Source organism: Lithobates pipiens, unplaced genomic scaffold, assembly GCF_037356315.1.
Source record: "Lithobates pipiens isolate NorthernLeopardFrog02 unplaced genomic scaffold, aLitPip1_a1.2 Scaffold_23, whole genome shotgun sequence".
In the NCBI taxonomy this organism is placed as follows: domain Eukaryota; kingdom Metazoa; phylum Chordata; class Amphibia; order Anura; family Ranidae; genus Lithobates; species Lithobates pipiens.
Genome location: NW_027507785.1, coordinates 122,497,933 through 122,525,842, shown reverse-complemented (window position 1 = coordinate 122,525,842; position 27,910 = coordinate 122,497,933). Strand labels below are relative to the sequence as shown.

At 46.2% G+C, this 27,910-nt stretch overlaps 1 protein-coding gene across 3 annotated transcripts in view; it reads right to left on the bottom strand.

The window, feature by feature from the left end:
• Positions 1–5,298: 5,298 nt before the first annotated feature.
• FAM227A (family with sequence similarity 227 member A) overlaps positions 5,299–27,910 on the bottom strand; it is a 130,860-nt gene continuing 108,248 nt past the window's right edge. For 2 of the 3 annotated variants that reach the window (XM_077452298.1, XM_077452299.1), the window contains 5 exons: positions 24,691–24,820; positions 24,520–24,615; positions 18,828–18,919; positions 17,866–18,014; positions 5,299–5,678 (listed from right to left, as the gene is read on the bottom strand). In XM_077452298.1, coding sequence (XP_077308424.1) covers positions 5,648–5,678; positions 17,866–18,014; positions 18,828–18,919; positions 24,520–24,615; positions 24,691–24,820 — 498 coding nt within the window. In that variant the 3' untranslated portion in view covers positions 5,299–5,647. The remainder of the gene's footprint in view (positions 5,679–17,865; positions 18,015–18,827; positions 18,920–24,519; positions 24,616–24,690; positions 24,821–27,910) is intronic. The other variant, XM_077452300.1, reaches the window with a different exon arrangement.

Genomic DNA, 27,910 nt, shown 5'->3' with positions numbered 1-27,910 from the left:
GGACTGGTGAGAGGGTATGACCAAGATTTTACACTGCCAGCAGGGAATGAGTTACTGGAGGCAAGACATTAAGTATACTGTACTTTTACTGCACCTCTACCACACCTATACTGCATCTTTACCGCACCTATACTGCAAGGGGTGTGCTCTCCACTCTGCACCTTCTTCGCTCACTGGAGTTCAGGGAAGGGGGTGAGCATGGCTGGCTCCAGGTCTCAGCTACGGGCTGAAAGGCAGAGACAGCTGTCAATCAGGCAGTGGGGTGGATCCCAACAGTATTGTGGTTATTCTTCTAGAGCCTGGCATAACTCAGTCCCATTAGAACAGGCAATAGTCCATTATAAGCTGATTTATGCTCCTATTGCCCACAAGGGAAGTTTTTGTACACTGGGTCTTATTTGTACAAGTGTTTTTTTTTCTTTGCTTAAAAAAATAAAAAATAAAAAACCCTTTAAAAAGAGAAACTAGATAAAATAATATCTGCCAGGCCCGACTTTAATTAAGGCCTCATTCACACAGATATACCTAAGCATACATGCGTGCAAAGGGTTGTGTTTATCAGCAAGAGGTGTACAAGTATTCTGTGCATCCGCATGCATGTAGCCCCATTCATGTCTGTTGGGCCGCAGCCGCTGCACAGACACAGCCGCTACTCACAGTCTGACATCTGCATGGGTGCATGGCTCTGAGCTTACACTGTCTGCATTTGCAGACACACAGACGCAGCTTCACAGATGTCAAATTGGGAGTAGTAGCTTTGTCCGTACAGTGATGCATCCCAATAGACATGAATGGAATTGCCTGCATGCAGATGAACAGAGTGCACCCTTTGAGTACAAACACAGCCCTTTGCACGCATGTATGCTTAGGTACACCCTTGTGAATGAGGCCTTAATTAAAGTCGGGCCCGGCAGATGTTATTTTATCCAGTTTATCTTTGTACGTTTTTTTTTTGTACAAAAGAGACCCAGTGTACAAAAACGTGAAAAAATAAAAAATTCAACAATAAACAATTAAGCACAATGTCTCAAATGTCTCATGTTTTCGACAGCATAGAAATCGCAACTAGGACACATAATGAATGAATGTGACATACTCAATTTTTTCCGAAGTTCAAAAGTATGTTTATATAGAGAGAGGGAATCATTACCAAGTTTTAGCCAATGGGCCAATGTAAGCAAGGCCAATCCTTTCCAGGACAATAGAATTGTTTTCTTAACATAAAAGTATAAAATTCTTGGTAATCTTTTAGAACGTGCAGTAACCTCTAGCAACCGATTAGTGAGTGGTAAGGATATCCAGTAAACTCTAGCAACCAATCAGTGGACAGCATTGATGTACATTGATCTCTAGCAACCAATCAACAAGCAGAATGAATGTGCTGTAACCTCTAGCAAATAATTAGTGAGGCATAATCTGAGCTGTAATCTCTAGCAGCCAGTCAGTGAGAGAGGGGTAATGACACTGTAACCTCTGGCAACCAATCGCAATGGCTGCCTGACCTGAGTCAGTGAACTTCTATTTTTTGTATGTCTCAGAGCAGGTGGAGAACGAAATTGCATGTAAGAGGGGGGGGGGGGGGCGTCAAGAAAATGTTTGCCCAAGGTCCAAGCAATATTAAAGACGACACTGGCTCTGAGTTGCATTTAAACAATACAGTGCTTAATTCACTAACAGGGGTATCACATGTGATATTTGGGCCATGTGTCCTAATATTGCATGTGATATGTAAAATGTTAGTTCACTACAGGTTTATGTGGTATTTACCACAAAAATAACAAACACTGTAAATACCACAGAAAACTGTCTTAAAGTTAATTAACAAGAAAAACACCATACCTTCATTAAATAAGTTGTGGTCTAGCCGTATGCTATTTAATAAATATATTGAATTACTAGTTGGTTGTTAAGGAGATGGCATCTCCCACATCCTTACCAACCAGTGACTCATCGCTGTCACCTGGTGGCAGGTTGTTTTCTTGTTGTGTGGGCGGCGTTCATCGTGATCCACAATGGATGTGCAGGGGGGGCAATTTTAAATTTTTTTGTTAAAAATAAAGGACTTATCAAAAGATGTGTGGTGTTGTTTTAACTTGTAATTTTACTGGGCCAGGGTTGTGGGGAGCCTCGGAGCCTGAAAAAATATTACAGGCTCCAAGGCCAAGCACGCCCCAGGTAACCAGAGCCGCGGCCGGGACAACTTGCAGCCATTCTAAGCATGAATTACTGCTCAGAAACCTCGGGACTACACTCTCTGCCCCCTGTACCTCGCCCAGCAGTTTTTCAGCCTCTCTCCTGCAGGCTGCTGCTTAAGTGGGTGGGATGGGGATGTGCCTTTTCCCCCCGAGATCACGCCCTTCTGGAAGTGGGAGGTGTGAGCAGCTGAGCAGAGGCAGACGAGTATATGTTCCTGCACGTCTGCAGGTGAGCTCTGCTAGCAGTACACTGTGGATTAGTTTACAGGAACCTCTATGCTGAGTCTGCTGAGTTACTGCAGCTTAGCATAGAGATGCTGTTAGCTGACAAATGGGATTGCATCTTCTTTTTATGTAGACCAGTGAGAAATTAAACTCCTTAAAGCATTATGACTGCCCCCTGATGTATGCCCTCCTAATCCCCCCCAGTGTATTTCCTGCTGATCCCCCCAGTGTATGCCCTCCTGATCCCCCCAGGGTATGCTCTCCTTATCCCTCCAGTGTATGCCCTCCTGTATACCATTCTGCCCCCCCCCCCTCCGTGACACATAGTCCTTTGATCTACTGATCCCTGTACACTATTCTACATCCTACTGGTCCCTGTGGATTGCCCTGTTGCTCCCCGTCTTTCACCCTACTTACCCATTTTCCTCTGTTCTTTCAAATCCTGTCTTCTGTCCTTTTCTCTGCCCTAATGTTCTCTGTACACCGCCCTAGATCCTACTGACCTCTGTACACTGTATTATACATTAAATTTAGTTCCGTAAGCAACACCTAATTTTCTGGCAGTGTCCCTTCCGAGACTAGACTCTGGATCCGTCTCTGGTTGAGGGCATGTGGCTTGGCATGGTGCAGGAAGAGGGGAACTGCACACTTGCTCAAATAAGTGCCTGGTATGGATTTTTGGGGGTATCTCACGTCATCTTTTCAAAAGTGTTTGGCATGAGGATCACATGCCATTTTTTTCCCATGGTCATGGTTGTTATGTGTTGGCTCCTTAACAACCAGCATCCCTAAGCTGAACTGTCACATTTAGCAGTGGTATCAATACCACTGCTAAATGTTTCACTTCCCACTGCAGCTTAAGGTCTGGTCTGCTGCAAAAAAAAAATTGTTGGGTTGGGGGGACGACACACATTACATACCATAAAAGCTGTATTTTCTGTGATTATTGCACACAGGGCAGCCTATTGAAATAAATGTACTGCCTTAAAGGGGTTGTAAAGGATTTTTTTTTTTTTTTAAGTAACAAACATGTTATACTTACCTCCACTGTGCAGCTCATATTGCACAGAGTGGCCCTGAACCTGGTCTTCTGGGGTCCCTCGGCGGCTGTCTCGGCTCCCTCCCGCAAGGACTCCCTCGCATGATGTGGAGTGCTTGCAGGCACGCTTCCATGATACAGCCGACGGCTATAGCTGCATCACTCGGCCCCACCCCCGGCGCGCAGCGTCATTGGCCAGTATTGTCAGATGTTTTTTCACCTTAATGTAGTGTTTCTCAACTCAGTCCTCAAGGCGCACCAACAGGTCATGTTTTCAGGATTTCCACTATTTTGCACAGGTGATTTGATCAGTTTTCACTGCCTTTGTAATTACCATAGCCATTTCATCGGAAGGGAAATCCTGAAAACATGACCTGTTGGTGCGCCTTGAGGCCTGGTGTTGAGAAACACTGCCTTAATTCATAGAATGCATTAAGGTAAAAAAACCTTTCACACTGGGGCGTCAGCGGTAAAGCGCCGCCATTTAGCAGCGGTATGCGGCCGATATTGGGGCAGTTTTAACCCCCGCTAGCGGCTGAAAAGGGGTTAAAAACGCCCGTAAAGTGCCACTGCAGCGATGCTTTGCCGGCAGTATAGCCGTGCTGCCCCATTGCTTTCAATGGGTAGGAGCGGTAAATACACTGCTCCTTCACCGCTCCAAAGATGAGGCTAGCAGGACTTTTTCACTGTCCTGCCAGAGCACCGCTCCAGTGTGAAAGCCCTCCGGCTTTCACACTGGAGTGAAATGGGGCGTTTTTTTCAGGCGCTACACAGGCGCTATTTTTAGCGCTGTAGCACCTGAAAACTGCCCCAGTGTGAAAGGGGCCTTACAATGCCTTGAAAAAGTATTCATCATTGTGTTTGTTCACTAAGGTTCTTTAATAAACCTCAGAAGGCTTCACAGAACAGCTGTATTTATACTGAGATTAAATTACACACATGTGGGCTCTATTTACTAATTAGGTGACTTCTGAAGGCAATTTGTTCCACTAGATCAGTGGTTCTCAACCTCTCTAGTGCTGTGACCCCTTGATAAAATTTCCCAAGTTGTGGGGACCCCTAGGCAAGACAAGTAAATTGCGCCCCTAACCCACAGACCTTTAGCTCTCCCGGACTCCCTTCCGCTCGTACAGTATTAACACCCCTTATGGTACATTTTAGAATGTACCACTCTTTCTCTTCGTTTTTTTTTTCTTTCTTTCCCCTCTATCCCTCTCTAGCCTAATTTCTTGTCTCCCCTCACCCCCCCATCCCTCTCTCTAGCCATCTTTCTTGTTCTTTCCCTTATTCTTTCTCTCCCTTTTTCTTTGCTCTTCCCCCTCTTTTCTCTCCCTTCCATGCATTCTCTATTTTTATTCCTTTTCTTAGGGTTGGGTTGGGGAAAATGGCATAAGTGGCATTGCTGGTACGGGGTGGGATGAGTGGCAATGTTGGGGGGAGTTCTGATCAGCCAACTTAGGTGCTCTTGATCAAGGTCACCTGCTGATCTGAGAACTGTAGTGGGGACTTTTAAAGGCAACTATAATCACATGTAGTGTTACTCACTGTGACCCTGGCTTCACTTTGTCTCCGACTTTGTGGTGTCTCGTAGAAGTGACCTATGCCGAAATCTCCCACTTCACATTCCTCACCAGTCAGCTGACCTCTAGTCTCTGCCCCCCACCCATGCTGTGAACTGAATGTGTGGCTGCGGTCTTTAGGAACAGCCCAGGATTTGGTGACCCCTGGCAAATTATCATTTGACCCCTGAGGGGGTCCCAACCACCAGGTTGAGAACCGCCGCACTAGATCTTAGTTAGGGGTATCAGAGTAAAGGGGGCTGAATACAAATGTACGCCACACTTTTCAGATATTTAATTTGTAAAATATTTAGAAAAAACATATATAATTTTTCTTCCACTTCACAATTATGTGCCACTTTGTGTTGGTCTATCACATAAAATCCCAATAAAATACATTTACCTTTCTGGTTGTAACATGACAAAATGTGGAAAATTTCAAGGATTATGAATACTTTTTCAAGGCATTCTAAATGTACAAAAATGCAAGCATGCCATTGAACCTGCATATGTGAACAGAACCCTAGTTTAAATTGATTTTAAATAGCTTCCATCTAGGTTTTCTTCCATCTTCTTGTAGAGTTCAGCAGGCTCAGCCTCCTCTTTGTGCAGTTGTTGGTCTTCTTCTTTTATCTGGTCTTCTTGTGATCATCACACTCACTGAATATGTAGTGCAAAGAAAAGTTGGTTAAGAAGTTTAATGACTATTCAATGTAACTATAATAGATTGCTTATTAAACTGACTTATCAATGACGTTACAAGTCTGCATGAAAAAACTCATAACATGTAACAATATAAAACAACAATATAATTTTTTTTTAAAGTTAAATTTTATCATTAAAAAACAGTTACTGGGGGGGCGTGTCCGGATGTGAGAGCCAGCAGACGTGCTTTAGAGGAGCTCCGACATCCTAACTGCTATCCTGTGCAATCCTTTGCCATCCACAAATAATTTTACCACATCAGGATCAGCCACCTTGCCAGCAGTGTTCCCCTGTCCCCCACTGAGCCCTGTGTCCGTTCTGTGAGGGATCTGGGCTGGGGAAAACGGACATCGCCTGCTCGGAGGACGCCGCCATCTTGTGGAGTAAGGCCTGACCGGGCAGAGCTGCTACCCGCCTGGCCGTGCGGTAAGGAGTACCATAGTAACCCGTGACTGCTCCCCATCCTCTTGATTGCCCCCCCGCTTGCTCGGTGTGCTTGGGGAGACTGCCCGGGCCCCTGGGAAGGATCGCGGCGGCCGCGGCCTAGTGCGGCCTAGCAAAGCCTGCCCGACGCCGCTGTTTCATAGGAAGCTACCCCCGGAGGTGTACCGCGGCCGGCCGGATTGTGTGGCGGGAGGCTCCGTCCGCCCTTGGGACAATCCCCCCATCCTCACCCTTGCCCCTCTACCTGCCTGGTGTACCTTGGAGGCCGCTGGGAGCACCCGTGGCGGCCGCGGCCTGGTGCGGCCTAGTTGAGCCTGCTGGACGCCGCTCTCTCCTGCACAGCTACCCGGCGGACTGCTGCTCCTGTTGCCCCAACCACCCTCATCCTACCTCCACCTCCCTGTGGTGGTGTACTGCCTAGTGGCTGCTTACTGTGTGGGCTGGTGGAGGTGCCTGGTGGCCCTGCTGTCCTTGGACTGGGCCTTTTCTCACAGCACTTCCTGCACACCACTCCTATATGCCCTCCTTCCCTGGGGGTCTGTGGTGTGGGACCAGGGTCGGCTGCAGCCTGCCTGGACAGTGTTCTTCCAGGCCTGTAATCTGCTACCCCTTGGGCCACTCCTGCTGCTGCCTGGACAGTGCTCTGGACCCGTGCTGCTGCTCTGCTGGTGTCCCCTCTGGAGCCTCACCAGATGTCCCCCACCTCTAAAAAGGGGAAGAAAGACTCCAGGGCCACTGGGAGCGGGTCAGTGCCCCCGCAGCTGCAGTCGGACCCCATCCTGCTTGGACGACTCCGGTCTTTATTAGCGGAATTGGAGATGGGACCTGGGGAGGTTCTGGCCTCAGGGGAACCGGCCCCGCTATACCAAGACAGTACGGCCGTGATCCTTGCTGCAATCGAGCAGAGCAAAACCTCACTGCTTGTCCGCATCGATCACCTTGCTGAGGAGTGCAACCTAATCAGGAATGATCTCGACAAAATAAGAGGCAGAATGACCGAAACTGAGAGCAGACTATCCGCCACTGAAGATCTTACTGCCACCCATGCCTCCTCCATTGCTGAGCTGCAGCACACAGTGCAGTCCCTGGTCGCAAAGTCCGACGACGCAGAGAACCAGCTCAGGCGCAACAATGTTAGAGTCCTGGGACAACCTGAAAGGGAGGAAGGGGAGCACCCTGCTGAGTTCGCTGAGGAGTTCTTTAAAAATCTTCTGGGCCTCACCGAGGTTTCTCCTACCTATGTGGTTGAAAGGGCCCATCGGGTGCCCACCGGCCGCGCCATTCCAGGAAAGGCCCCTCGGCCTTTCCTGGTCCACTTCCTTAATTACCGGGACCGAGACAGGATCCTCTCCGAAGCCCGCAAGCATCCCAATCTCAAATATGGTAACACCTCCGTGCTCCTTTTTCCTGACTTTTCGGCTGATTTACAGCGAAAGAGGAAGACTTTCACCGACGTCCGCAGGCGACTCAGAGATAAGAACATAAAATATGGCATGCTTTACCCCAGCCACCTGCGAGTCCAGCACGAGGGCACAGTCCAATTTTTCGACAACCCAGCGGATGCCGACGACTGGCTGACTACATTGCACTGAAGGCCCATTCCCGCTCGGATACCAGATGCCTGCACCTTTTACATCATTACCTGCTATTCGCAACTATAACCTCCTGTCAACACCGGAGCCACCTCATTATTACCTCAACGAGAGACTTACATTGAACCCCCACAGTTGGGTTGGTTCATGAGAACAGGAAACCTAGTGTTCTCCATCTGTTGAAAGGAACAATTCCCGTTGAACTGGGCTCAGCTCGGAGTGTGGCTACCAACTTGCACCGGCTGACCCCCTGAGAACTTCCTCAAGTTCCCGCGCACGGCCTTGCACTGCTGCTGCGCAAAGTTTAAAGGGTTATATTGTTATTTTCAGGGTATAGGCCCAATCTGGTGGCTCCTAAGTTCCCAGGGATGCCATCAGATAAGGGCATGGTTGACACCTGGCTGTCAACAAGGGTATTTTTGTTTTTGACTACTGTTAGTGTTTTTTTGTTTGTATGGTTAATACTTGGTCATGACTCTTCCCATCATGGGCTCTCTGGATCTACGCAGCTCCTGACACACACGATTACTTTTAATATCTCCTCGCTACCATAGCGGAACCACCTGATGGCCACACGTGACATGTCCACTATTAATATCTTATCCTGGAATGTCCGGGGGCTTAATTCCAAGTTTAAGAGAGCAGTATTGTTCAAATATCTTAAATTACATTCCCCCCACCTGATTTTGCTCCAGGAGACGCACCTTGTGGGTAGCAAGCTACTGGCACTGAAGAAGCCATGGATCCAGAGAGCCTTTCATGCCTCCTACTCGACCTATGCCAGGGGGGTCTCGGTGCTGGTCAGCAAATCCTTTCCATGTGTTGTGGAACAGATTCACACCGACCCCCAGGGCAAATACGTGGTAGTGGTTTTTACTGTTTGGGGCACAAGATATATTGTGGTAAATATTTACATTCCTCCTCCCTTCTCCACGTCCACCCTATATACCATATTAGAACGAGTTACCCCATACTGCCCCGCCAAGTTGGTACTTATGGGTGATTTCAACGCCATTCTAGCTCCAGGTTTGGACAGACCGGTCCCTCCCAAACAGCACTCCTCAGACCTACCTATCCACGTGGGCGCAGGCAATGGGGGTGGCCGAGGTCTGGAGGTGGAAACACCCCCTGGCCAAGGCCTACTCCTGCTTTTCCGCCACCTACAAAACGTCCTCCCGTATTGACCTTGCTTTTGCCAATCCGGTCCTGATGTCAGACGTGCTAGACGCCACCTACCTGCCTAGTGGGTTGTCGGACCACTGCCCCCTCCTTCTTACCATCCGGTCCCCCGCTTTCCGGACCCCTGCCCTCTGGCGCCTGGGAACCCACTGGCTTTCCCATACTAACTTGACTGACTCTATCCCGCCTCGCCTTACAGAATACTGGGAACTTAATTCAGGGTCCTCCTCCCCGCAGATTACCTGGGACGTCTTCAAGGCTTTTACTAGGGGCCAGTATATCTCCTCAATAGCGGGGGTCCGTAGGGAACAGGCTGCTGCCACGACTGAGCTACAGCACGCAGTGAACACCCAGACCGAGGCCTATGTGACTGACCCCACTGACTCTAGCTTTGACGCCCTTAATGCAGCAAAACGGGAACTAAACCTCCATCTAGCAGAACTCACCAGACTGGATCTCTATTGTAACAAACAAAGGTTTTTTGAACAGGGGGACCAGAACGGTCGTCTCCTGGCAATGTTAGCACAGCATGATCTACCTCTGACGGTGATACCCAACATCACATCTCCCTCGGGTGACTCCGTCTCTTCCCTTCCAGACATATTGGCCGTATTTCGGCAATACTATAGCTCCCTCTATACCTCACACCTGCCCCCAGACTTTAGGGCGCAAGACCTGGCACCTTGGCTGGACCCCCTAGCACTCGGCTGGCTTTCAGACGCTGAGAGGGAAGCCTTGGTGAGACCCATTACCCCAGAGGAGGTTCTGAGGGCCATTAGATCCTTTCCCAAAGGCAAATCCCCAGGTCCAGACGGTCTCCCCATAGAGTTCTATAAAACCCACGGAGACCTACTTGCCCCCAAACTGGCCCAGTTATACTCCCATTGTCTGACGGAAGACGCTCTTCCCGATTCCATGAGTCATGCACACATCATACTAATTCACAAAGCCCCTAAGGACCACACATTATGTGCCTCCTATAGACCTATAGCCCTACTTAACACAGACTTCAAAATTCTTACCAAACTGCTTACTATGAGACTACAGCCCCTATTGCCGTCTATCATAGAGACTGACCAAACCGGTTTTATGGCTAATATAGCCACAGATGTCAACCTACGACGCCTATTCACCAACATTCATGCGCAACGCCTCAATGAGGGTTCACGGGTAGTGGCTTCCCTAGATATAGAGAAGGCCTTTGATACCGTGGAGTGGCCTTTTCTGTGGGAGGTTCTCCGCAGAATGGGATTCCCTTTGATTTTTATCGGGTGGATACAGATGCTTTACAGACACCCCACGTCGGCCATTAAGCTGGGGGGGAGTCTGTCTCGGCCCTTCCCTCTTTTCAGAGGCACGCGGCAGGGCTGCCCTCTCTCTCCGGCCCTTTTCGCCATTGCCATGGAACCTCTGGCGGAGGCCCTGCGCACTTCCCCGCACATTAGGGGCCTGCGCGTGGGCTGGCTGGAGGAGAGGGTTGCCCTGTATGCGGACGACCTCCTTCTCTTCCTCAACGATGCAGACTCTTCACTCACAGGGGCTCTGCAGATTCTAAACTCATTCTCCACTGTTACGGGCCTTAGAGTTAATTGGCGAAAGTCTCTTTTGTTTCCTATAGACCCTGCTGCACGCACCAACGTCCCTCCCGATATACCTCTGCAATGGGTGGATAGTTTCAAATACCTTGGGGTGGAGATCTCAATGCAGGCTTCAGACTTTTTGCCTCTGAATCTGTCCCCAATAGTGCAGGAGACACGACTGCGACTGAGGGCGTGGGAGTCGCTGCCTTTATCACTGCTAGGCCGGATAAATCTGCTAAAAATGAAAATCCTGCCCTAATTTACCTACTTGCTTCGCCAATCTCCACAATGGATTCCCAAATCCTTTTTCACTCGGCTACATAGTCTCTTTGCCTCCTTTGTTTGGGGGACCCAGTCCCCCAGATATAGTTGGCCAACATTAGTGCGCCCGGCTTCTCAGGGGGGACTTGCGTGCCCTGACCTGCACAAATATTTCCTGGCCACCCAACTAGTTACAGCGGTCTGGTAGCTCAATCCAGATAGGACAAACCCCGCCACCTTGGTTGAGACGCCCGTCTTGAAATCGTTGGAGGCGCTGAAATTTTTACTTTTTCGTGGCCCAAAAGCCCCCTACCCGTTGACCCCCTCCATGCGCACTACACTTCGTGCATGGGCGGTGGGACTTTCAACTTGAAAAATACCCTAAAACTGCATTCTCCCCGTCTGCCCCCTTGTGGTTAAACCCTACCCTAGGACATTTTTACAAATTACCTGAACCCCACGCTTGGACTAAACTCGGCATAAAAACGGTGGTCCAGGTGATCTCCACTCAGTCGCTGGTTCCATTTTCTAAATTGATCTCTGACTTCAATGCCCCGCCAAGCTATTTTTTTAGGTACCTCCAACTCTCCCACGCTTTTAGTCACCAATTCCCCAACCCCCCATCCAGATCATTCAATCCACCCTGGAGGACCTCCTCGGGTCCGGATGCACACATAAGCCCACCTCACGACTCTATTCCCACTTAGTATTGACCTCCCTTCCCACTTTGGAAAAACTTAGGAATAAATGGTTACATGACATCCCGGACTTCGACAATGACAATTGGGATGACGTGTGGGACTTTCCTTTTAGATCCCTGGTCTCTCTGAGAGATCGACTAGTACAATTCAAGATGGTCCAACGTGCATATTTTACCCCACATAGGCTACACAAAATGAACCCCGCCTCCCCCCCCAGCTGCTGGCGTTGTGGGGAGATACCGGGTGACTTCACCCACATTTTCTGGACCTGCCCACCCATTGCCAAATACTGGAAGGAGATACTAAAGGTCATTACACAGGTCACCACCATATCGATCCAACCCTCCATAGCAATTTGCATACTGGGCCTGATAGAGGAACTGATTCCCACTGTGGCTAACCATACTCTGGTCGGGCTGCTTCTCTTTTACGCCCGCAAAGCCATAACCCTTAGCTGGCGTAAGCCCACTCCTCCTCCTCTCTCTCTGTGGAAACGACTAGTCAATGACAGCCTGCCCCTATACAAAGACTGTTATGCCAATAGGGGTTGCCCCCAAAAATATAGTAAGGTCTGGTCCAAATGGCTGGCAGATCCCTCCACGGCTTCTGACTTGCCCCCTTCTTAATTCTTAAACCTGACACCCTCACCCTATGAATAAGAATTTGTGATGGTAAATGTGCTCTCTGTTTGGTGATAGACGTTCTAGCCCCATGGCGCCATATTACCCTTGCATGCCACAGGCTGAGACCATCGTGAGATCTCAAGCTCACTGATATATTACTAGTAATTGATTGCCTCATCTTATGTCTTTGTGGGGACCAAAGCCCATTATTGTCATGACCAATGTGTGCTGCTCTTCTTATTAGTTTTGGTTTTGTTAGTTGTCTTTGTGTTTTGCTGTTAAATGTTACAAAACTCAATAAACAGATTTTTCAAAAAAAAAAAACAGTTACTGAAATTCAGACAAGTGACCTTGCAAAGGCTGAGATGATGTCATCGGTCTGCTGCTGGCAGGAGGAAGCATTTTCTTAATCTCTTCACACCCATTATTCAGACTGCAACATTGTAACTTTGTAGCAAGTCACAAGGAGAGAGGCTTGTGCAGGGGGCTATGTGTGTCAGACATTTGTGAACACAGTCCAGAACTACATAGGTTCTGAAATGTATATAACAAACAAAAATAGAGAACGTGCTGGTGTGACTAGTGATAATAAACACAGCTGCTGGCAAACAATAGTAAATCAAACAAAATAAACACATAGATCATACATGTTGCCGCGCTAATATAGTGAAAATAAATAGCTGCAAACAAATGTCCATATCAAAATGAAATACGACAAAGGTGGATAGAGTATATGAAATAGTCCAAATCCAATATGTGTCTTGAGGAAAACACAGCTGATATAATGCGGAGGTCATGCTACTGTAGTCACCACGTGAGCCCTGACCATTTTAAGAAATGCACTCATACCAGACTGAAATGGTCCATGATGGTGTCCTATGGAAAGAAACGCGTTGGGAAGAACCTACACAGGTGACACTGACACGCTTCTTTGGAGTTGGAGCCTTTGCTGTACAGCTTGAAATTGTGACCTTTTATGCGCTTGCGCACTTTTTACCATGTAAGTGTGTATCATGTGTTTACATTTTTTGCCAATTTACACTATGTGGCTTTCCTTGCTTTATTTACATGGGGACACTCGATTATATAAATGGTCACCACTGTCTCTATCAATTTTGGAGAGAAAGCCAGCCTGACATATTGGAACCAATGGGTGTGAACTGAATGTTGCTGGTGGAAGTGTTTACAACAGGCGAATCAGACTCTGTAATTGGGGTCATTTCAGTCTGGTAAAACTTATGTTTGTAGTCATTTATTTTCACTATATTAGCAGGGGCAACATATATAATATATCTGGAATTTATATGACTGAGTCATCTTTTACCCTAGTTTCACACTTCCACATTTAATGCGGGCTGCTTTTGCATGGGCACGGCAGCCCTTTCAAATGAATAGCCTACTGTACCTGCGTTTCCCACAAAAAAAGTTGCATGCACCTTTTAAAAAACATGGCCACAGGGAAATTGCATGGTCATTTTGACTATGCGATTTCCCTGTGGTTCCTGCAAATTCACTGTGTGCTGAGATGCGTGGGGGTGCCATCAGGACTGGTGCTGACACCCTTGGTGAAACCTCATTTTGCAGCTCCCCCATTGGCTCCGCCCCTGATTTTTGCGACGCCTCTCCACCTATTTCTTCAGCCGTGGTCTGCAGGATCTCTGGACCCGGCCTAAAGACAAATATCAATGGCACTGGCTCGCTTCCTCACGCCAGCCATGGTCCGCGGGTATATAGACAGGCTAGGGCAGTATAGGGGCAGGCTAGAGTAGTATATGGACAGGCTAGGGTAATATATGGACAGGCTAACTTTGTAACTGCCTGGCCGTATGAGTAGACAGATACACTGATAATGCGTTACAACCTCCTAGTAAAAACAATAATAAATGCAAATTTTTTTACCTGCAAAAAGATCTGCATTTCTTATTTTTTTACAAAGGTGAACTTGAACCTCCACACCTCAAATCACCCCAATTCCTGTATTTTCAGGACTCAGATCACCACATTTCTTCCATCTTCACACCTCAGATCACCCCAATTGCTTCATCACTGTAGTCCCCTGCACACCTGTTCATCACTGTATCACCCTCAATGCCTGTTCCCCTCTGCACTCCCCCCCCACCTCCGTTCCTCATTGAATCCCACCCACACATCTGTTCACCTCTGTACCTCCCCACAAATCTGTTCCCCTCTGTACCCCCCTACAAATCTGTTCTCCTCCGTACCCCCCCCCACAAATCCCCCCCCCCACACACACATTGGTTCCTCTCTGTGCCCCCCCTGTACATCTGTTCCCCTCTGTACCCCACAACCCCCCCGCACGCACATAAGTTCCTCTCTGTACCCCCCAACCTCCTCACACACATCAGTTCCTCTCTGTACCCCAACACCCCACACACATCAGTTCCTCTCTGTACCTACCCAATCCCCCTGCATATCTGTTCCCCTCTGTACCTCCCAACCCCCCACACACATCAGTTCCTCTCAGTACCCCCCAATCCCCCTGCACATCTGTTCCTCTCTGTACCCCCCACACACATCAGTTCCTCTCTGTACCCCCTGCACATCTGTTCCTCATCCCTCTTGTAGCCCCCTAAGCCCCCTGCACATATTTTTTTCATCTCTGTACCCCCCCCCCCCCCCCCACAAATCTGTTCCCCTCTATACCTCCAACCTTTTGGTTCATCTCTGTATCCACTCCAACCCCCTCTGCACATCTGTTCCCCTCTGTATCCCCCACACACATCAGTTCCTCTCTGTACCCCCTGCACATCTGTTCCCCTCTGTACCCCCCCCCCCACCCACAGGCACATCAGTTCCTCTTTGTACCCCCCCCCCCCCACACACACACACACACACACACACATCTGTTCCCCTCTGTACACAATGCAATGCACTATAAATTTGACAGCAGATTTAAACATTTTTTTTAATTCAGCTGACTGGGTGCTGTTTTTCCACTACCTGAGGCAGTGGCGGTGGTGGCTTCACCTCGAGGAAAGCGGCGCTGCTGCCTTTCCTCTTAAAAAAGATCCCTGATGGTCCAGGAGGAGGAAGGAAGGGGACATTGCGGTGCAAACCAAGACTTGCATCCAGGGCTTCCATCTCACCCGCCCCGGCTGGTTCCATGTATCATGCAGGCACTTTCATGCCAGCCAGCTGCTCTTTGTCCTGGCTCTCTCCCCTCCTCTTCTCACTGCCGCTGCTAGGGCAGCACTGCAGGCTGGGGATAGAGTGGTCCCTGAGAGCTCTAGAAAATCAGACTGACAGAACGGGGGATGGAGAGGGCGAATTGTTTCTGCACAGAGTCCAGGGATGTCCTAAGAGGCACATTTTATGCCCCCCCTAGCCTGGTGCCATAAGGCTCCAATGCTGCCTTATGGATGGTGACTCCGGCCCTGCAGGTATTATAAAAATCTGGCGCTGGATTTTACCCTGGCGCCATAGGCAGCTACGTAACCTGCCTATTGCTAGGGCCGCCCCAGATAACCAGAGGCAACTCAAGCACAGGGAGAACATGCAAACTCCATGCAGGTAGTGTCCTGATTGGAATTTAAACCAAGGACTCCAGAACTTCAGGGCAGAAGTGCTAACCATTAAAAAAAATACCACCATCACCACAGAGGACTAAACAATATTATGTTCGAAAGTTTACAGCTAACTTAGATTAAAAAAAATAATGCTCTTATTAAGTTCTATCAGTTTTGTGGTGTTAATAAACATTCACTGTATTTCGGGGGCGGTCAGTCCATTAAAGGCACACGGGCACTGTCCCCCCCCCCCATACATACATCAGGCCCCTTGCAAGACACTGGATGCATGGATTCCAATTGGGGGGGGTGTTTTTTGAAGCACCTGATTAAAACCAGAGGCTCTAATAGGCTTGAAAATGGGGTGGGCTCAGGATGCAGAACACTGCAAACCGAGCCCACCCAAATATGTTACAATAGCGAATGAATATTCACTATTGTATCACTGATCCTCTTCCTGGCCAATCAGGAATCTTGAGACCCATCACCCAATTAGCTGAAAGGAAAGGCAATCCTATTGGATGCCAAGGAGGAGGGGGGGAGAAGACACAGGAGCTGATGCCCCATGCCCGCCACCTGCCACTTAGGGTGAGTGCTGGACCGACCTGCAGACAGCAAGCAAGCGGGCGGCTGACCCTACTGCCCTGCTTGCCAGCTTACCAACTCCTCCCTCAAATCCCTCCCAACATCTGGCCAAACCTCACTAGCTCAATACCCCACACACATATTTCCCAATTAGTCATGCACTCACCTCCCTTGTGGCAAAACTGAGCCTGGGAAAAACACTCCTGTCTCATCCACAGTCTAAAGTATACCATCTAACAAGCGGCCCACCAATAGAGATCATCATACTTCCTCTGTGCATGGCCCTGCCCACTTTAGTGACAGCTGCAATGCTGGAGCTTAGGTAATCTATACACCACCACCCACTTCTTCCAAACTGACAGACAGTGATCCCCAGCTATTCCCCTATTATCAACCCCCACCTACACAAATCACACAAACAGGCACGTCACTATCCCCTAGCCGTCAGATATCGCTCACTGGTCATGTTCCCCCTTCTTCCCAGCTTTACACACACATTACTCACTGAAAACTTCATACCCCTCACCTCAATCCCTCCAAAAGGCATTGATCACCAGTCATTTTCCAAACCCCAGCTGACGCATATCATTTACTAGCCACCCCCCAACTCCTCAGTTCAGGCCACTTCCCAACTCCAACTGAAAATAAACAATTTTCCACCCCCCCGACTTCCACTTACCCAACATTACTGTTTGCCTCACAAAACATCCCTTCCCAACTGAAACCCCACCACCAACAGATAACCCTCCTCAGGCGCCTTACTTCCCCATTCCCCTACTACACAGATCCCTCCCCAGAAGCTCCACACACCCCCTCCTACAGATAGACGTCCCTCCCGGACTGCCTCAAAGATTACAGATATTCCTCCCAGTTTGCTTTACCCGTACAATGGACATACATCCCTTCTACAGAGTCAGCAGTAAAATCTAGAGCTGGCTACAAAATAAAGTCATACCCTCTACACTCTTTCTCTGCCCGGTCATACCTTTCACACTCTTCCCTGACCATACTACTCCATATCATACTCTCTACACACCTTTCTTGCACATACTGCCCACCTTCATACCTGCCACCCCTGCACATATTGCTCATTATTATTATATTATTATTTTTATACAGGATTTATATAGCACCAACAGTTTGTGCCATGTTATACAACCAGAGGGCAGACAGTACGGTTACAATACAATTCAATACAGGAGGAATCAAAGGTATCATACCCTCCACATTCGTCACTTTTACATACTTCCTGCTATCAAACCCTCCTATCCTCTCCTCTCCCATATTATCTACCATCATATGCTCCACATTACTCACCTTTACATACTGTCTGCTATCATACCCTCTGCACTCTTCTCCTCCACACATTGCCCACTGTCATGCCCTTCTTACTATTATACTGCACATACTGCCTGCCTCAATACCCTCTACATCACTCCCCTGTGCATCCTACACACTAAAATAGTTCTTTGACATTATTTCTAACATCTCTAAACCTCCAAATATTTCCCTGTTTTAGAACAGACACACTTTTATTAGTTTTATATTAAAACCCACACTGCCTGTCAAAGGAGTGAAAATAAAGAGATTTTAATAACTGTAAAAAATGAATACAAATATGATAACTATATAAATAGAAGTGGTACCTACTTCTGAATTTCAGTCCTTCGAACCAAGATGTTTATTCCAGCTTGCGACTCAGCTTTTTTATTCTTCAGATAATACTGCATGAGAGGGCTGTGCCCATTTAGGTTAAAAGCCATGCACGTAAATTCTGGTTCACAAAATGTTGGATGAGACTACAAGACGAAGACATTGAAATAAAAAAATATAACATTCAGGTAAATCCTTTATATATTTTAACCTCACACACAAAATCTATTTGTTGCATGATGTTAGGTCTCAGAAGAACTTGCACTATCTGTAAACCTAATAGGTTTGGCATTGCTCCCTAAGTGCCAAATTGAGCTAGTAATTAGGAGTTGAAAAAAATGTCTCCCATCATGCCGCGTACACACGACCGGACTTTCCGGCAGACTACATCCAACGGAATCAGTCCGTCGGATAATCCAGTCCCGTGTGGGCTAATCCGATCGCTTTTCAAATAAAAAATATGACGGACCTAGAAATAGAACATGTTTCAAATCTGTCCGACGGACTCAATACCTATCGGGAAAACCGTTTGTCTGTCCGACGGACCAAATACGATGCAAGGGAAGCTATTGGCTACTGGCTATTGAACTTCCTTTTTAAGTCCTGTCTTACGTCATTACGTTCAAAGCGAACATACTTTCGAACGGACTTAGTCCGTTCGTGTGTGGGCAAGTCCGTTCGTTCGGAAGGTCCATCAGAACTCTGCCGGGAAGACAGTCAGACCTAGTCTGTCAGAAAGTCCGATCGTGTGTACGCAGCATCAGGAAACAGCAACATGTGTATTATATTAGTTTAAACAACATACAAATTATTGTTTAATTATTATTAATAACATTTAATGGTAAAACCAACCCTTCTTTTTACGCAATTGTATCATTGTTGATGCTGGCTGCTAGTTTCTTTCTTTTTTATTTGTTAGTGCAATTATAATTTGATTTGTTATTTTTTTGAAAACCAACCTTTTGTTTAGAATTCTTCCTAAGCTTCATATTGTAATAGGTAGTTACCGGTATCTGTTCTTTGGAGGGATACGGGTCAAAAAAAGAAGAATCTGAAGGACATAAAAATTAAGATATATGTGTGTCAGGGCATTGTATTGTGTGAAAATACATTATTGTGTTTGCTACAGTGCAGTGATGGCTGGTGGTATAATTCTGGGGGGGTCGGTAAACAGTGCACCCCACCCACAACCACCCCCCCCCCCCGGGTCACCTGCACCTGGTGATCCTGCCAGAAACACACAGCTACTATTAGGGTGGCAATGTTTACGCACTGTACAATATCTAAAGTATGTTACTCCAGGACAGGACTAAAGAACACAGGAACACTATCTATTCTCTTCTTCATCCTGAGGGGGGGAGTTGTAGTCCAAAAAGATAGCTAAAACCCAGCGCTGACTGAAGAATGGTAAGCTGTTGGCCTACTAGACTTTGAAGGCTCGACACGGTGGTTCACATTCTGTATGGACTTCTGGAGGTACAGACAACTTCACCACTTTTTTCATGGCCGTACTATCAAAGATATATCCTCTCTTACTTCTTTTGAATGTCTTTTTATAGCAGAAGAGCCTACACTGCATATGGTTTCCAAACTATATTAACTGCTGGGTTCCGCTGCTTCTACTGCCATGCCCACATATTTACAAGCTTGGGAAAGGGACTTAAAAATTTAGTTCACGACTCAGCTGACTTACTTGTACCAGCCTACTCATTCCAGCTCCATTGACTCCAAAACGCAGGGGACAAACTATAAGATTCTTTCACTCTGGTACCAGGTGCCTGCTGATTTGTCATGAATATATCCCTCTATCTCTGATCTGTGCTGGAGAGGCTATGGCCATCAAGGTAAGCTATTCCATTTGTGGTGGTAATGTCCTGTGATTGTACCCTTTTGTTTTGATGTCAAGGCTCAAATAAAAGATATCCTTAGCCTTAATATCCCCCTTTCTCTGATTCATTATCTCTTCCACATCCCTCCACTACCGATTAGCCAGAAGCGTCTTGCCTCACTTATTGAATGCAGCCAAGTGATTGCTCCCAATTTATTGGAAGCATGCACTTATTCCTGGCCAGGAGAAGTGGATCTGCAAGAAGCATGAGATCAGGGAAGCTGAGGACTGGATTGTGACCTGCATAAGTACCTGCGACTGATTTATCAGCATCTGGACATCATGGCTAGACCACATTTACGATTCAAGACAAGTATCATCCAGTTTGGACTTGGCATTGTTAGAATTGTCTGATACAGACATCTCCTATCTCCCCCCAACCTTTTTCACCTCCTTTTTTGTTTGCTACTACTTTGCTATTACAGAGTGATGGACTTTGTGTGAGCGATTGTACTATTTGTGAGAGTTAAGGAATGTACCTGGTCTTCTTCCTCTCTTCCTCCTTAGGGTGTAAACAATGTTCTCTTATTTCTTAAACTTGGTTTATATACTATTTTCTAATGCAGGGGACTACAAACAAAGGGCAAGTTTACTGTCCTGAAAAATTTAGGGTGGCCAGACTGTGGCCATTGGGAGTAGAAAAGGTCCTGACATCAGTAGGAAAAAAATAATTCCCCATAGTTTGTTTCAGTGGGAGTAATTGTTCCCAATCATTGGTGTCAGTGGGAGGAATTGTGCCCCATCATTGGTGTCAGTGGGAGGAATTGTGCCCCAACGTTGATGTCATTGGGCCCCATTGTTGGTGTCAATGAGAGGAATTGCACCCCATCATTGATGTCATTGGGCTCAATCAATGGTGTCATTGGGAGGAATTGCACCCCATCATTGGCATCAATCAGGCATGTACTGGCCATAGGGACTATAGGGAGTTTCCGGGTGGGCCGATGGCTCAGTGGGCCGGTTTCAGTGACAGCCAGTGGCATCGCTGGGGGGGACTTTTGGGGCTATAGCCCCGAATCTTGTGCCCATAGCCCCAAGTCAGTCCAGGAGTCCCCAACCACAGGGTGCCGGCCCACTACCTGCCCTCTTTCTGGTCACCCTGATGTAAGGAGGGGCTCTCTGTGGACCCAGATGTAAGGGGGGCTCTGTGGGGACCCGGATGTAAGGGGTTGGTTCTCTAGGGACCCTGATGTAAAGTGGATGATCTCTGGGGACTCTGATGTAAGAGGGGCTCTCTGGGACCCTGATGTAAGGGGAAGGCTATATGGGGACCCTGATGTAAGGGGAGGCTCTCTGGGGATCCTGATGTAAGTGGGGTGCTCTCTGGGGACCCAGATGTAAGGAGGGGCTCTCTGGGGACCCTGATGTAAGGGGAGGCTCTCTGGGGACCCTGATGTAAGTGGGGGACTCTCTGGGGACCCAGATGTAAGGAGGAGCTCTCTGGGGACCCTGATGTAAGGGGGGCTTTTTTTGAGCAATTGCGTACAGTTTATATACTGTTTTTTGCGTGTTTGCAAAATTAAAGTGGGCCGGTCTGGATGAAGTCCAGGGCCAAATTTTTGTCCCAGTCCAGCCCTGGCATCAATGGTTGGAATTATGCCCCATTGTTGGTATCAATGGATGAAATAGTGTTCCAAGCGCTGGATAAAAGCAAGCAAAGGGCAGCATCTTGCCCCTGGGTCGCAGTTTGGAGACCACTGTTTTAATGCATTAGATTGACATGCAGAATTAATGTCTCGCTATTTTAGAGGAGGTCACCTCCTATGAGGATGATGCTGATTCTCCTCTTCGATATTCAGACATGCCCTAGATTGGCTCTCGTAGTAGTGACATGCTGGAGGAGGCTAGATGGAGGCATCTGATGCCCCCTTCCCCCAGTATTTGAACTGGGCAGGCTACCTAGACTATAACCTAATACCTTCTTGGGTTTTCTTTTATTTATGGTTTTGTGAGACTAATGCCCTGTACACCCGATCAGACTTTCTGACAACAAAACCGTGGGTTTTTGTTTGAAGATTGTTGGCTCAAACTTGTCTTGCATACACACGGTCACAGAAAAGTTGGCCAACAATTACGAACGTAGTGACGTACTAGATGTATGACGAGCTGATAAAAAGGAAGTTTAATAGAACCCTTTGGGTTCCTTCTGCTAATGTTGTGTTTGGTGAGCATTGATTCCGAGTATGTGTGACAGACTTGTGTACACATGATCAGAAAGTCTGACAACAAAATTTGTCGGAGGAAAATTTGAGAACCTGCTAGCCAACATTTGTTGGCGGAAAGTCCGACAACAAATGTTCGGAAGCATACGCACAGTCAGACTTTCCGCCAACAAGCTCACATCCAACATTTGTTGTCGGAAAATCTGATTGTGTGTATGGGACACAAGACTGGATTATGGGTTTACTTGTTAGGACCCTTTAAAGAGGAAGTAAACTCTCCTACACTGATGCTTCTTTTCATTTAGTCCATTATAATAAGTCATTATCAGACTATAGCCACTGTAATCCAGCCCAAATCGCATATCACTTACTGTTTAAAGAAACTTTAAAAAACTTGTTTCCAGGGGTTAGGCAGCACCATCTTAACTATTGTTTTCTGAGTCCACAGTGGAGTGTATTTCCGCCCTTACATTAAGCACTTCCTGTACTGTTAACCAAGCCTCCTTCTCAATCCAAAATTTCTATGGCAATCCTGCTTCCCTGTTCATAGCTTACTTGTTTATTTCATAGTATTTACTTGTGCTGGTGTCTAATGTTTCCCTTTGTCAGACTTATCAGCTTGAGCTGATAAGACTGCAGTAATGGCCAATATTTAGACTATGCGAGGTCACATGGTCACATGGTCACATGGTGTGTAGGAGGAAGCTCTGAGTGATTAGCAGAGTTCAGTGTTGTGCCATAGGAAGTCTTGATAACAGATAGATAAGACATAGAGAGTGTGCCTTAAATCAGGGGAGATCTGGGCATGCTCAGTGACTTCATTCTACAGAACAACAAGGATTACAACAATACTAAGCAAGTAAGGAGATATCTACAAGAAGTGTTCATTAGGGTTTTTTATGCTGATTTACATGGGACAAAGTTGTGGGGGAGGGATTACAACCACTTTAATGCACTAATCAGTAATTATGCCCTCCAGACTGCTCCTAATTTTCCTCTGGCGAGAGCCCTATCGGTATATTGCCTTAAAACCGTTTTTTCTTTTTCTTTTCTATCATTTGTACATATCCTCAAGATGCTTACATTTCAACTCTCTTGGATTTGTTTGATATGACATGTTATTCTGGTAAAGATTATATAAAAAAAACAAAAAAAAAACAATAATCTAATATATTAAATAAATATTATATTTAAAAAATGCCTAATACACACGATCGGATTTTCCAACAGAAAATGTTTGATGGGAGCCTTTTGTTGGAGATTCCGACAGTGTGTAGGCTCCATTAGACAGTTTCTATTGGGGGGGGGGGGGGGGGGCACGCCGGTACACATGTAAGGGGAGTGGGAGCAGAGAATAGCCTATGGGTCCTACTGGCTGCTGGCCTGTGGGTCCTACTGGGAGCTGGCCTGGGCCTATGGGTCCTGCTGGGAGCTGGCCATGGACCTGTGGGTCCTGCTGGCCGTTGGCCATGACCTACAGGCCAGTGGCCAGCAGGACCCATAGGCCATGGCCAGCTCCCAGCAGGACCCATAGGCCAGCAGCTAATAGGACCCATAGGCTACTGTCCACTCCCAGCAGGACTCACAGGTCAACGGCCAGTAGGACCCACAGGTCTGCAGCCAGTTCCCAGCAGGACCATAGGCTGGCGGACCTGTGGGTCTTGCTGGCCAGTCACCTGTGAGTCCTGCTTGCCACTGGCCATGATCTACAGGCCAGTGGCCAGCAGGACCCATAGGCCATGGCCATCTTCCAGCAGGACCCATAGGCCCTGGCCAGCTTCCAGCAGGACCCATAGACCCTGGCCATCTCCCACCAGAACCCACAGGCCAGCCGCCAACAGGACCCATAGGCTACTGTCCATTCCCAGCAGGACCCACAAGTCAATAGCCAGCAGGACCCACAGGTCTGCAGCCAGCTCCCAGCAGGACCACAGGCTGGCGGACCTGTGGGTCTTGCTGTCCACTAGCCTAGGGTGACCAGAAGTCCCCAGTTTCAAGGGACAGTCCCCGGACCAAGTCTGTCCACGCAAGCTGGGGCAGAAGAGGGCCCCCCAGGGCCAACCCTACCATGGGTCCCACTGTGCCAATTGGGCTGCCTTGGAGGGCGGGAGGCAAGCTCCGCCGGATTACACAGAGCGGGGATCTCCCACTTACCCGACAGCTGATGTCATATGAAGTCCCGCCTCCTGGGTGGGCTCCTATGATAGACTGCACACAGCGGCTGTGCCATGTAAGCGGGAGATTGCCGCTCTGTATAAACCGATGGCTCTCCTGTCTCTATAACCATACATTGAACGGAGTGTAACGTACACATGCCATTCTAAAGGCGTCTAATGTTGGAATGCACCTTTTTCTCTAAATAAAGAGTTTTTTAAAAAAAAGCCATTTATACTTACATTGGAATGTTTTTACTTATTTTTTTGGCATAATTGTGTATAGTTTATATACTGTTTTTGCGCCTGTTTGCAAAATTAAAGTGGACACTATCGGACACTATCTGTTAGGCAGACTGTATCTGTCACAACTTTAAAGTAATGAAGTCCAGGGCCAAATTTTGGTCCCAGTCGAGCCCTGCAAGCAGCTGTTAACAAATCTGCTTACCTTTCCTTTTCTTTTCTTTTTTGTGGGGCATGTCATCTTTTGGCTCCAGTGTGTCATAGTCCCAACTATTATAGCTGCCAGGTGTTGGACATATACCTTTATAATTAAAAACTCGTTATAATTTAGTTGTTGAATCCTCTTATAAAACAACCAGATAGTATGCCTACAAACCTCCAAACCACTGCCAAATCACACTACACAGCTGTGTCTTGAAATCATCTGACTGGAACTGGTGTAAGGACTGAGGAAAGGAAAAACAGAAGCTGCCGTATATGGTCTGACTTACAGATAAAGGGAAACTCTGTTTGGGAACAAAATTAACACATGATGATGATTTAATTAAATTCCACTCTTGCTACAAAAAAAATCATAACGTATATATTTAAATTTTAGTCTTTAAAGCGAGCCTTGCACTAAAAAAATCAAAGTACACTTATTTATTTAGATCTTCCCTTCATGACAAAATGCTGCAGTAACCTTAAAAAACTTTTCAGAAAAGAATTGAATACTGTAAATATATTAACACAAGCCCCAGGTTCTACATGCAGTCCCCAGGCAAAGGTAGCATTACGATGATCCTTCTGGGGAAAGCTAAAATTGAAAGATTAGGACTTTGGAGCAGACTTAATAGGTACCAGAGAGGAATACAAAATATTAGAAAAATTGTTACTTTATTTAATATAAATGTAAAAAGTATCTCATTAAAAAAATATAGTTTGACTCTCGATAATAGAGATAGCACATAGGTTTGTGTATATATTCCCTGTTGATGCTTGAAAAAGGCTGGCTGATGTTTTGCTTTCGCTTCCTCAGGACCTAATTGCCTGACAACAAGCAGAGGGATTCTGTGTGAGAAAGGGGAAACAATCACATTTCACATATAGACAATGGGCACTTATACATAACCCAAGGGTGAGATTTCCACATAGCAGAGATAAAGACATGGTGCAAGAGATAACCATTCACATAGAACAGCAATTCTCATATGTGCGGCAAGCCCCGTGCCATCCCAGAGGAAGCTGGATTGTACCAGAGGTAATACTAATACCCAGATGTTAAGTAAGGATATATATCATATAGAGAATAGATGCTGTCAGTGAACAGCAGACTGAAGTAATATATTAAACAATGTTAGTTTTAGCAAGTACTCACTCAGCTATGGGTATGCTGCACTTATCCCGCTAGAACCTAGCAGGTGGATATCTGGATGCTAAAGGGGCTCAGAAAAACATAGCAGATATTGGGGAATAAAATAGAGAAGAAAGAAAGAAAAAAGATGGGCTTTCTTTGTATTAAGTATACTTTGCCAGCTCAATACAGGACCCAGGAATCTAATGACCACTAGTCTTTGGTAAGCCTGTTTGGTAAGCATATTCTAGTAAGGCTACCAACATATTAGTATATTTACTATTATCTTCTATCTATGGAAGTTATGGAAGTCACCTGTTATATGTCTTTTCTAGATTGTCACTTACTACGTCCCCTTGAGACACACTGTCTAGATGTATGGTGATATAATATTGCCCTGTAGAGGTAATTTTTATTTTACTTGATGGTGGGATATATTATCCTTACTAAAAACTGGTCACGCTTTGATGACTGTTTTTCTTTTCTTTTTTCTTTTTTTCTTTCTTTCTTCTCTATTTCATTCCCCAACTCTTGCTAAAACTAAACGCTGTCTTCGCTGTTTAATATATTACTTCAGTCTGCTGTTCACTGACAGCATTAATTCTCTATATGATATAGATCCTTACTTAACATATGGGTATTTGTATTACCTCTGGTACAATCCAGCATCCTCTGGGATGGCGCGGGGCATGCCACACACATGAGAATTGCTGTTCTATGTGAGTGGTTATCTCTTGCACTATATCTATATCTCTGCTATGCGGAAATCTCACCCTTGGGTTATGTATATGTGCCCATTGTCTATATATGAAATATGATTGTTTATCCTTTCTCACACAGAATCCCTCTGTTTGTTGTCAGGCAATTAGGTGCTGAGGAAGCGAAAGCGAAACGTCGACCAGCCTTTTCCAAGCATCAACAGGGAATATATACACAAATCTATGTGCTATCTCTATTGTCGAGAGTCAAACAATATTTGTTTTTAATGAGATACTGTCTTTTTCCATTTATGTTAAATAAATTAACTATTTTTCTAATATTTTGTATTCCTCTCTGGTACCTATAATGTCCGTTCCAGAGTCCTAATCTTTCAATTTTAGTTATATATGGATGTGGTACCCCCTTACCCCTTTTTTTTATATATACACTGGTGAAAGCTAAGTAAGCTCCAGCACAGTGCAGGAGTGTCTTCACAGAAAAGAAGTGGTGTATTCATTTAATGAGCAAGGGTAAAATGGGTATATTTCCTAACTTTTTTGCCCACAAGTTTTTTCTTTGTATTATTTTATTTTACTGCAGCATTTTGGCTTGGGGGCATGAACAGGAAGCAGACCTTGCGTGGTAGTGTAAAGCCCCATACACACTATCAGTTTTTCTGCTGAGTTTTTCCTTCAGATTTACCAAAACCATATAATATGAGGTCAAACCTTAGGAGTTTCAATTTGTATGCAATCAGGCAGCAATCAGGCAGGCCCTTGCACTACATGGTTTTGGTAAACCTGAAGGAAAAACTCAGCAGAAAAACTGATAGTGTGTATGGGGCTTAAGATTTGCTTAAAAGCTGGCCATAGATGCCTTGTTTATTTTTTTTTAACAGCCAGAAGGCTGATTGAAAAGACTAATTGGCTGCAATTGCTGATGGACAAAAGTTTTCCAACAGTCTGGTTCAACAGAAGTCGATTGTCAGATTGACTTGTTTTGAGCAGGTACAGTCATAGATGGATCAAATTCCATTTTGATAGATCAAAATTGAGCAGATACTTGCTGAACTGTCTGAATTTCAATCCATCTATGGACAACTTAATTAGCAGTATAAAAGAAGTATTGCAATATACACCGGGTAAAATAAGTATTGAACACGTCTCCATTTTTGTTGGTAAATATATTTCTAAAGATGCTATTGACATTAGATTTTCACCACATGTCAGTTACGACCCATGAAATCCATAGGTACAAAGAAATCAAAACAAATACATCCAGAAATTAAGTTGTGTAATAAAGTGGAATGAAACAGGGAAAAAGTACTGAACACGCTAACGGAAATTTATTTAATACTTCATACTAAATCCTTTGTTGGTAATGGCAGCTTCAAGAGGCCTCCTGTATGGAGAAATTAGTTGCATGCTTTGCTTAGGTGTGATTTTGACCCATTCTTCCACACAAAGTCTTCAAATCTTGAAGGTTCCGTGGCCCTCTTCTATGAACTCTGATCTTTACTTCTTTCCATAGATTTACTATTGGATTCAAGTCAGGTGATTGACTG